This window comes from Pongo abelii, chromosome 6, assembly GCF_028885655.2.
Source record: "Pongo abelii isolate AG06213 chromosome 6, NHGRI_mPonAbe1-v2.0_pri, whole genome shotgun sequence".
NCBI classification, from domain to species: domain Eukaryota; kingdom Metazoa; phylum Chordata; class Mammalia; order Primates; family Hominidae; genus Pongo; species Pongo abelii.
The window spans coordinates 37,128,147-37,139,759 of NC_071991.2; the positions used below are offsets into that span (position 1 = coordinate 37,128,147).

The following is an 11,613-nucleotide window of genomic DNA, read 5'->3' on the forward strand; positions in this document are numbered from 1 at the left end:
ACCCTGAGAGGACTCCTGCAGTGCACAGGAGGTGCCAGCCTGGCCCACCACACCAGGAGCTGCTGGGGAGAGGAGGGCCGCGGGGCCACCGCTTTATGCAGAGGCCATGCTCTTGTGGGCGGTTCTGGGGCGGCGCCGGCAGTGGTCTTAGAGCTGGGAGGAAGAAGAGAGCCCTCTGCTGGGCCAGGCGGGGCTGGAGGGGCGTGGAGGGGTTGTAACTGCTTTTTGAAATGACTTGTTAGCTAAGCCGCGAATTTCGGCTCCTTTCCCCCACACACCCCCCCGCCCCCCCCACCCCCGCTCCTGACATGAACACCCTCCACGGGCCTTCCTGGGAACCTGCCGCTTAAGTCCTGCGCTGCTGGTTTCACGTACAGCCAGAGCAGTTTGTGTGCTTTCTCCCCAGGTGCCATTTGGCCATCTTCACTTTTTGGTTTTTCTGTTTGTTTGTTTTGGGGGTTGTTTTGTTTTGTTTTGTTTTGTTTTTTGGTTTTACTGTCTACTCCCACTTTCGCCTTATAGGTTTATGCCTTACTTCAATTATTTGATCTTCCCATCTGGAGGAGGGCCCCGGGTTAAACAGCCTGCCTTATATGCCACCCAAATGCCTCTACATTCCATATCTGGAGTTTCAAAACAAAGGGCTGCTGTACTTTCATAGAAGCCCACACCACCTGCAAGTGGTGTCTCTGAAAAGTTGAGTTTGAGCAGCTAAGTTCCATCTCAGAAAGGTGAACACGTTCATTATTTAGACAAATTATGGGTGAATCCCAAAGGCAGGAATCCTTTAGTAATAAAAACTGCTTCTCATCATTTTCTTCTACATTAGAGAATTTATGAACCAAGTAAAATTAAAACAAGGTGATAAAAGGGCTGGGCGCAGTATCTGCTCCTGTGATCCCACCTCCTTAAAAGGCGAAAGCAGGAGGATCACTTGAGCTCAGGAATTCGAGGCCAGCCTGGGCAGCATGGCCAGACCCCGTTTTTTTTGTTTGTTTTTTTTGTTTGTTTGTTTTTATTTTAACTTTTATTTTAGGTACAGGGGTATATATGCAGGTTTGTTATATAGGCAGTAAGTAGTCATACCCAACAGGTATTTCTCTGCTCCTCTCCCTCCTCCCACCCCACAACCCTCAAGTAGATCTCAGTGTCTGTTGCTCCCCTTTGTGTTCATGTGTTCTCATTATTTAGCTCCCACTTATAAGTGAGAACATATAGTATTTGTTTTTCTGTTCCTGTGTTACTTTGCTATGGATAATGGCCTCCAGCTCCATCCATGTCCCTGCAAAGGACAGGATTTTGTTCTTTTTTATGGCTGCATAGTATTCCATCAGATCCTGTTTCTTAAAAAAACCCAACAAGGTGATAAAGGAGGTAGAAATAAAATTAGCACTCCTGTCTTAAGCTAAAGAGAATATATGAGGCTTGAGTCATGTATACATATGAAGGGGTGGCCTGCCCCTCCACACCTGTGGGCGTTTCTCGTCAGGTGGAACGAGAGACTTGAGAAAAGAAAGAGACAGAGAAAAAGTATAAAGAAAGAAAAGTGGGCCCAGGGGACCCGGCGCTCAGCATACGGAGGACCTGCGCCGGCACCAGCCTCTGAGTTCCTTTAATATTTATTGATCATTATCGGGCATTTCTCCGAGAGGGGGATGTGGCAGGACAATAGGGTAATAGTGGAGAGAGGGTCAGCAGGAAAACATGTGAACAAATGTCTCTGCATCATAAGGTAAAGAAAAAAGTGTTGTGCTTTTGATGTGCATGTACATAAACATCTCAATGCCTTAAAGAGCAGTATTGCTGCCAGCATGTCTCACCTCCAGCCCTAAGGCGGTTTTCTATCTCAGTAGATGGGATATACAATCGGGTTTTACACTGAGACATTCCATTGCCCAGGGACAAGCAGGAGACAGATGCCTTCCCCTGATCTCAGCGCAAAGAGGCCTTCCTCTTTTACTAATCCTTCTCAGCACAGACCTTTTACGGGTGTCGGGCTGGGGGATGGTCAGGTCTTTCCCTTCCCATGAGGCCATATTTCAGACGATCACATAGGGAGAAACCTTGGACAATACCTGGCTTTCCTAGGCAGAGGTCCCTGCGGCCTTCTGCAGTGTTTTGTGTCCCTGGGTACTTGAGAGTAGGGAGTGGTGATGACTTTTAACAAGCATGCTGCCTTCAAGCGTTTGTTTAACAAAGCACATCCTACATAGCCCTTAATCCATTTAACCTTGAGTTGACACAGCACATGTTTGGAGCACAGGGTTGGGGTAGGGTTATAAATTAACAGCATCTCAAGGCAAAGAGTTTTTCTTAGTACAGAACAGAATGGAGTCTCTTATGCCTACTTCTTTCTACATAGAGACAGTAACAGTCTGATCTCTCTTTCTTTTCCCCACATACATATGTAATTATGAGTACATTATGTAACCATGATGTATCCAACTCTTTTAATAACAATGTTATAGTTTGATATTAATATTTTTATTATAAAATGATTTAACAAATGTACTCTTTATTTTGCTGTGTTATTATAATTTAAGGAACCTAACAATAAACTTTAGATTCACAAAATAAATTAGTTTGCACCAGTGCATTCTCCTCTCACAAATCTTCAATTTGAAGGGTAGAGAAGAAGAACAAAAAGCACAAGAGAAATTGCATACAAAGAAAAAAATCAGTGTTTTTGTCAGTCAACAGGAGCTTACTTTTCAGAGGAAATTATCTGTGTGATCCAAATCTGGCAATTGGCTTATGTTTATCTCATTTTGGTAAACATCAGTTCAGTATGGCGACCCATTTTTATTTTATTCAAAGTATGCTTATTGCAAATAGAGTTATCAGGCCAAAGTTAATGTTGGGATTTGCTCTGTATGTATGTATCTGTCTTTCATCTATAAGCTGTTTATCTATCAATCATCTATCTTTCATCTATCTTCTATCTATCTATGGAACCATCTATCTCTCTCTCTATCTATCTATCTATGTGTCCATCCATCCTCTATCCTTCTAATCAGTCCCGTGATCAGCCTTTGGCCTCATTGGCCCCTTGTTAAATGCCCTCTGGGTGTATAGGTTAGTACTGGCGTGATCACAGTAACATGCCCCTGGTGGACACACAGAGATATCTGGTGAATTGTTGGTTCTTTTTGAAAACGCAACTGCATCCATTCATTACAATCTCTATATCTGTTGCTTTCTTTATAGGGCATCACAAAAAAATGTGAAGGAGAAGAAATTTTCCTAGGTCAGTTTATATATAACAAAACAGGAACCACCGTTCAAACATTTGAACTCCAGGTAATGCGTACTCTGGGAAATGATATGAGTAGCTCTATCACTGGGAGAAATTTGTTGGGATTGCTTCATGTAAAGTGATGTATGAGAATAATTATGACAAAAGCATGAGTTACACAAGGCTTATCTGATCTTCAATTCTTAGTTCGAAATGCTTACAAGGATTTTAATGCAAAAGACAGACAAATGCAAAAGCAGTTTCTAAGTCAAATTCTTCCTCATCTGCTATCACTTTTTTATAATATATGTATTTAATTTCTCAGTTCTTTCTCAACTATTCCATTCCCTGAATATTATTAAGTGTAATAGTTACTACCTCACTTTGCTTGAGTATAGGGGAGGAAGATGATGGTACAATATGAAGTGGACAGAGGCAGAGAGAAGCTCAAAGGAAGAGAGGATAAAGATTTAATATCAGATAATACAAGTAAAACTCCTAACCCAGTGGGGGAAAATATCAACTCTTAGCTTATAAATCCCCTGAAACTCACCAAGGCAAATGAAATATATCCTCATTTTTTTAATTAGCCACAGGGAGTAACTGAAGAGATGTAGAAGACATTTTATATCATGTAAAAACAAGTGTTTTATGACACTTTTTGGCCAAATAGTGAGAAAATAAAGGTAAAACAATACATATATGTTAGAAATGAGCATATTTGTAGAGTTTCATATTTGATTATGTATTCATATGCATTTGGGCTCATATTATCTGTTCTTATAGTTGGCTTCATAGTTCTGGTTTTTAGACAACAAGCTCTCTCGCCCCTGCTCCTCGGCACAGCCAGCAAGGAGTGTGGAGGGGAGAAACAGCGGAACAGAGAGGTCACTTGGTCGCCATAGTATCCTCCTCTCCCCTCTGCTTATCTTTTCATAAGCTCTTTATTCCAGTAGCTTATTTTCTCATTCATTAGACTGATATTTGAAAATAGTTATGTTAGAAAAGAAAAAGTATATAGGCCGGGCGTGGTGGCTCACACCTGTAATCCCATCACTTTTGGAGGCCTAGGCAGGTAAATCGCTTGAGCCCTGGAGTTCAAGACCAGCCTGGGCAACATGGCAAAACCCTGTCTCTACAAAAAATTAATAAATTAGCTAGGCGTGGTGGCGTGTGCCTGTAGTTCCAGCTACTCGGGGGTCTGAGCTGGGAGGACGGCTTGAGCCCAGGAGGTAGAGGTGGCAATGAGCCATGATCATGCCACTGCATTCCAGACTGTGTGACAGAGCCAGATCCTATCTCGAAAAAAAAAAGTATATAATTTAAAATTATATCAGTATTCATGGGGATTCTTTGAGATGAATTTCTTTATAAGGCATTGATTTTCTTTTCTTTGTTTTCAGCATGCAGTTTCTGAATATTTATTATGTGTGAAACTTAATATCTTTAGCAACTGGGGACACCCGAAGTATACTTGTTTATATCGATTCAGGGTCCACGGCACACCAGGCAAGCATATCTAGAAGAGTTGGTACAGAAGGCCATGTCACATGTCCAGAATATTCAAGAATGCTTATTCTCTTAGATGATACCGCACCCATAGGAATTGAGAATTGGGAGTGGGAAGAAAACCTCAAAGTGGTTCATACTTGCCTGTAAAAAGTAAATGCATTTTATTAATAAAAAATATGGAAGTAAATTAAATATCCTTGTCATAGTTTAGTCTTTAAGGATGCTTCATGCTGTTAGAACATTGAAAACTCATTTTGTATTTAGAAGAAGATAGTCTCATCATCAGTCTTTCCAATATTAGCATCTTTGCCTTCACTGATTCATTTATTTACAACAGGCATGGATGTCCACTATCACTGCTATCACTTAGTGCTGATCTGGAGGCACTGGTCAGCGCAATTAGATAGGAAACCAGTAATTTTTAAATTGGAGGTAAAAATTAGTGAGGAGTTCTGACCATGACCATTTGCAGATAATTTGATGAAGTCCTTGAAATGCAATAGAGTCCATTTCAAAAGAATTAGAAACAAGGAAAAACTGTTGTAAGTTCATGGATGCAAAATTCCCATATAAAAATCAATATCATTCATAAAAACAACAGGGTATAACTTACAAAATCCATTATTATCTTTAGATAATAAACATCAAATAAAAGAAGAAAGTAAAATATCTATGTGAAAAAATCCCAAACAGCAGTGAATGACTAAAAGAAGACTTAAGGCCAGGCGCAGTGGCTCATAACTGTAATCTTAGCACTTTGGGAGGCCAAGGGTTGGGGGATCACTTGAGCCCAGGAGTTTGAGACCAGTCTGGGCAACACAGCAAGACCCCATCCCTACAAAAAATTTAAAAATTAGCCAGACGTCTTGGCACATGCCTGTAGTTGCAGCTACTCAGGAGACAGGTGGGAGGATCACTTGAGCCCGGGAGGTTGAAGCTTCAAGTGAGCTGTGTTCGAGCCACTACGCTCCAGCCTGGCGACCCTGTCTGGAAAAAAAAAAAGAAGACTTCAGTAAAATAAATGGAAAAATAGATATACCATATACTGTATCCTTCAATGGGAAAACTCAACTATCAAGATGTCAATTCTAAGTTAATTTATAAATGTAACTTGATCTCAGTTAAAAAGCAGAAAAATATGGCCTTTATGAGACAGTTATGAGATATTAAAGAATTATCGTTAAAAAAAAAAATTTGGGCTGGGCATGGTGGCTCACACCTATCATCTCAGCACTTTGGGAGGCCAAGGTAGAAGGACTGCTTGACTCCAGGAGTTCAAGATGAGCCTGGGCAACATAGTGAGACCCTGTCTCTATTAAAAATAAAAAAATTAGCTGGGCATGGCAGTGCACACCTGCAGTTCCAGCTACTTGGGAGGCTGAGGTGGGAGGATCACTTGAGCCCAAGAATTTGAGGCTGCAGTGAACCATGATCACTGCACTCCTGCCTGGGCGGCAGAGCAAGACCCTGTCTGAGAAAAATAAATTATAGGTGTCTGTATGATAATGGTACTAAAATGATGCTTTAAAAATAAATCTTAACTTTTTATTTACATATTTAAATATTTAAAGTTGAACTGATATATGTGGGATCTTTTCCATAATAACATAAGAGGAAGAAATGGATAAGAAAATTCATGAAAAAGATTGGCCATGAAATGATCATTGAACTTGAATGCTGCCAGTCCATGGAGCTTCATTATATTATTCTGTCTAGATTTATAAATGTTTGATATTTTCAATTGAAAAGTTTTTTAAAAATTAAGACACGTATATATTTTTAAAAACCCAAAGGGGGGTATGTTTTAAATAAAATTGATTCTAAAGTTCATATGGAAATAGAAACTTAGCAAAAAGACAGCCAGAAAAATCTCTGAAAAAAAATCAACAAAAAGAAATAGCTCTATGACATAGGTATAAAACAATAGTTAAAACTGTATGATACTGGCAAACAGATAGACCAATGGAACAGACTGCCGAGGCCAGCTTGGTCTGGGAGACCCTAACCCAGCGGCGCTAGAGGAATTAAAGACACACACACAGAAACATAAAGGTGTGAATTGGGAAATCAGGGGTCTCACAGCCTTCAGAACTGAGAGCCCCGAACAGAGATTTACCCACGTATTTATTAACAGCAAGCCAGTCATTAGCATTGTTTCTATAGATCTTAAATTAACTAAAAGTATCCCTTATGGGGAACGAAGGGATGGGCTGAATTAAAGGAATAAGTTGGGCTAGTTAAGGGCAGCAGGAGCATGTCCTTAAGGCACAGATAGCTGATGCTATTGTTCGTGGCTTAAGAATGCCTTTAAGCAGTTTTCCGCCCTGGGCTGGCCAGGTGTTCCTTGCGCTCATTCCGGTAAGCCCACCACCTTCCTGCGTGGGCGTTATGGCCATCATGAACATGTCACAGTGCTGCAGAGGTTTTGTTTATGGCCAGTTTTGGGGCCACTTTATGGCCAGATTTTGGGGGGCCTGTTCCCAACAACAGACAAACAAGTCCAAAAATATACTTACATGTATGTGGAAGTTGGGTGTATGATAATGGTAGCATCTCAAAAGAGTATAGGGGAAAAAAACAAATGGCTTGGGACAATTATCCAGTCATTAAGAAAATTAAATTCCATCCATATTTCTCACTTTACAATATGACAAACTCCCAGTATGGTAAAATATATACAAGTAGGTAATAAAACCATAAAAATATTAACAAGGAAACTTGGGATAATTCCTGTATGGTATCGAATAGACGAAGGTCTTTCTAAATATGACTCAAAATTTAGAAGCCACAAAAGAAAAAAAATTCTACTATATAAAAATCAAGAACCTCTGCATGGCCAACAAAACTTAAAATGGAAAAAATATTCACAATTGACATTATAAGGACCAATCTTTCCAATATATACACAGTCCCAAGAAAGCAATTATAATATCAATAACCCAATAGAAAAATGGCCAGTAAACAGATCATCTAGAGACGCATATGAAAGATATTCAAGCTTATTTACTTAAGAAAAATGGCAAAAATTATACTGTACCATGTTTCACTGATGAAATTAGAAAGATTCAAAAGTTTGATAATGTTTTATTCCAAGGCTTTGGGGAAACAGGACCTCTCACACGTTGCTGGAAGAAATGCAAATAGGTATAACATTTATGGAGGGAACTTGGCCTATCTATAAAAATTGAGATGAATATATCCTTTGACTGAAAAACTTACCATGTGCAAAATGCCATATATAAAATGTTATTCATCAGCAATATTTCCCAGGAGGAAATAAGGGGGTGCAGAAGGGTAGGGATGAACCTCTCCCTCCTTTGCCACTTTAGCTTTAGGTGGTAAATAAACATGCTCTGTAACCTCTTCTGTTACTTCGCTTTACTCTCCTTCCTTTTCCACTATAAAGCATTCCTACTTCTCTGCCTGCATTTGAGTCTCTGCCGAAATGCAAGTGATGATGGCTGACTCTGAATAAATAGGCTTTGCCTGTTCCATTTGGTTGGTCTTCATTTATTTCCACACTATCAATTGTTTTCCTGAAGGTCAAGTGTAAATAGAGCTGGTCCAGTCAGCAGGAGCATGTGGGTCACTGGACACTCAGCAATCCAGTGATGCAGATTCTCATCAAGAGTGTGAGGTAGGGCATGCCATGGCCAACATTGCCAATTCTATCTGTCACCATCTTTAAAATGGGAATAATAGGCCGAGCATGGTGGCTCACACCTGTAATCCCAGCACTTTGGGAGGCTGAAGCAGGCAGCTCACCTGATGCCATGAGTTTGAGACCGGCCTGGCCAACATAGTGAAACCCCATCTCTACTAAAAATACAAAAAATGGTCTTGGGTGTGGTGGCAGGTGCCTGTAATCCCAGCTACTCGGGAGGCTGAGGCAAGAGAATCGCTTGAACCCAGGACTCGGAGGTTGCAGTGAGCCAAGATTGCACCATTGCACTCCAGCTTGGGCGACAAGAGCAAGACTCTATCTAAAATAAAATAAAATAAAATGGGAATAATCATACTTATTTTACGTGTGTTTATATTATCTAAGTAGTGATATCAGTGCAGCGTGCTATAAAATGAGAGCTATTTATCTCACCCTACTGATCAATAATATTTAAATAGTGCTTTAAAGGCATCCAATAAATGTTGATCACTCTCCTCTTGAGTGGGGGCTGGTCCCCTTCCTTAATCCCCATCACTCACCACCATGCCTGACACTTCTCATGTGCTCCACAAATGTTCATTTAGAAAAGTATCTATGGAATTTATTGAAGAATTTTTTTGACACCTAAAAGAGGAGAAGAGTCTTTGAAGAGCTGCTTAAGCAAAAACCCATCTCTTAGAACAAGTACAATTCTCAAAAGACATTCATTCATGCCACCTGTAGGGTATGCTTTCCTTCATTTTACAGTTTTCTCATGTTAAAAAAAGACGACAAATACTGCCTTTCAAATTTGATGCGTAACATCTGAGCTAGTCACGTTGTTTCCCTTGGGTAATTTTTCCAACATTAACTGCTAATAACAGGGCTGCAAATTGCTGTCTCTTCCCCCAGGGACTAGAGAAGATGAGTAAGTACCTGAAAGAGACTGGCCAAATACTTACCTAGACAGAGTTTACCATCTGCAGCTGTAGAGAGGTTATTTCCCTTACTTCCAACTATATGCATCCTGAATGACATTTTATTTGCACCACTGTTTATTTCAGTTTCTAAGACAAGATTAAGGCATTTACCTCCCCACTAAACAAACTTAACGAACAGCGTCAACACTGTTTCCCAAATCATTGTGTGACTGAATTACTAATCACTGATATTTGGCAGTTCTTAAGTCAGAAGGCAATTTACTGTAGCTAGACGAGAACATGAATATACATTGCATTAGAAAACTCAGTGGTACATGGAGCTTCTAGAAATCTCTAGAGATCACATTCCTTCCCTCAAAATCATTTGGAAAGTAGAGAAGTAGTGTCAATATATTTAATTGTCAATTCTGAAGTTAATGAATTAATTTGCTAAACCTGTTTAAGAAAATTGCAAGAGCACATAAAAGATTCCTTTCTTCTTCCAAGAAAAGATAATTGCAGCTTTATTTTCTATTTCTTGAGTCAAATTCGTATATTATTTGGGCTTTTGTCCATGCAGAATGTATCATATCACATCTTCTTAGGAAGTTTAAAAAATTGCTTTATCAGTTTTTATGGCATAAAATTAAGCAATTTACAGTAAAGATCAAGATGTTACAAAACATTGTTTACAAAGTTTATTTAGATACATTCTTTAATTATATTCATTTATCTATTAGTAGCCACTTTATTTAATGTGATGCTCAATTCTTCAAAACTCATTCATGAGGAAATTTAAAAACATGCTTTTTCCTGCAGATCATATGGGGCAAATAAGAAATGTTGGCATGGCCGGACGCGGTGGCTCACGCTTGTAATCCCAGCACTTTGGGAGGCCGAGGCGGGCGGATCACGAGGTCAGGAGATCGAGACCACGGTGAAACCCCATCTCTACTAAAAATACAAAAAATTAGCCAGGCCAGACGTGGTGGCAGGCGCCTGTAGTCCCAGCTACTCAGAGAGGCTGAGGCAGGAGATTGGCGTGAATCCGGGAGGCCGAGCTTGCAGTGAGCCGAGATTGCGCCACTGCACTCCAGCCTAGGCGACAGAGTTATGCCAAAAAAATGTTGGCATAACTTTTTTTTTGAGATGGAATCTCGCTCTGTCGCCCAGGCTGGAGTGCAGTGGCAGACCTCGGTTCACTGAAATCTCCGCCTCCTGGGTTCAAGTGATTCTCCTGCCTCAGATTCCTGAGTAGTTGGGATTACAGGCACAAGCTATCAGGCCGGGCTAATTTTTGTATTTTTAGTAGAGACGGGGTTTCATCATGTTGGCCAGGCTGATCTCAGACTCCTGACCTCAGATGATCCACCCGCCTCGGCCTCCCAGAATGCTGGGATTACAGGAGAGAGCCACCCTGCCCTGCCTGTTGGCATAACTTTGAAAGTGATCTATTAAGTTTGGTTTGGCAAACACTCGCATGTGACAATGAAGATTAGAATTTTGCTTCATGTTATGGTCTTAAAATAGGCAAAAACTGCAATTTTTGTATTTTGCACCTCTTTATTATTATACTTTAAGTTCTAGGGTACATGTGCACAACGTGCAGGTTTGTTACATAGGTATGCATGTGCCATGTTGGTTTGCTGCACCCATCAACTCATCATTTACATTAGGTATTTCTCCTAACGCTATCCCTCCCCCAGGTCTCCACCCCCCAACAGGCCCCAGTGTGTGATATTCTCCTCCCTGTGTTCATGTGTTCTCATTGTTCAACTCCCACTTATGAGTGAGAACATGCGGTGTTTGGTTTTCTGTCCTTGTGATATTTTGCTGAGAATGATGGTTTCCAGTTTCATCCATGTCCCTGCAAAGGACATGAACTCATCCTTTTTTATGGCTGCATAGTATTCCATGGTGTATATGTGCCACATTTTCCTTATCCAGTCTATTATTGATGGACATTTGGGATGGTTCCAAGTCTTTGCTATTGTGAATAGTGCCACAGTAAACATATGTGTGCACGTGTCTTTGAAAATAATCTGGGCCTGGCGCGGTGGCTCATGCCTATAATCCCAGCACTTTGGGAGGCCGAGGTGGGCAGATCACCTGAGGTCAGGAGTTCGAGACCAGGCCAACATGGTGAAACCCTGTCTCTACTAATAATACAAAAATTAGCCGGGCATGGTAGCTTGTGCCTGTAATCCCAACTACTCAGGAAGCTGAGGCAGGAGAATCCCTTGAACCCGGGAGGTGGAGGTTGCAGTGGGCCAAGATCACGCCATTGCACTCCAGCCAGGGCG

General features: G+C 40.7%; 1 protein-coding gene across 6 annotated transcripts in view; it reads left to right on the forward strand.

Annotated features, from left to right (window-relative positions):
• SUN3 (Sad1 and UNC84 domain containing 3) overlaps positions 1 to 4,939 on the forward strand; it is a 49,083-nt gene extending 44,144 nt beyond the window's left edge. For 4 of the 6 annotated variants that reach the window (XM_063725986.1, XM_063725985.1, XM_054559209.2 and 1 more), the window contains exons 10-11: positions 3,208 to 3,300; positions 4,639 to 4,939. In XM_063725986.1, the coding sequence (XP_063582056.1) occupies positions 3,208 to 3,300; positions 4,639 to 4,758 (213 nt within the window). In that variant the 3' untranslated portion in view covers positions 4,759 to 4,939. The remainder of the gene's footprint in view (positions 1 to 3,207; positions 3,301 to 4,638) is intronic. The other 2 variants (XM_054559210.2, XM_054559211.2) reach the window with 1 other exon arrangement.
• The last annotated feature ends 6,674 nt before the right edge of the window (positions 4,940 to 11,613 follow it).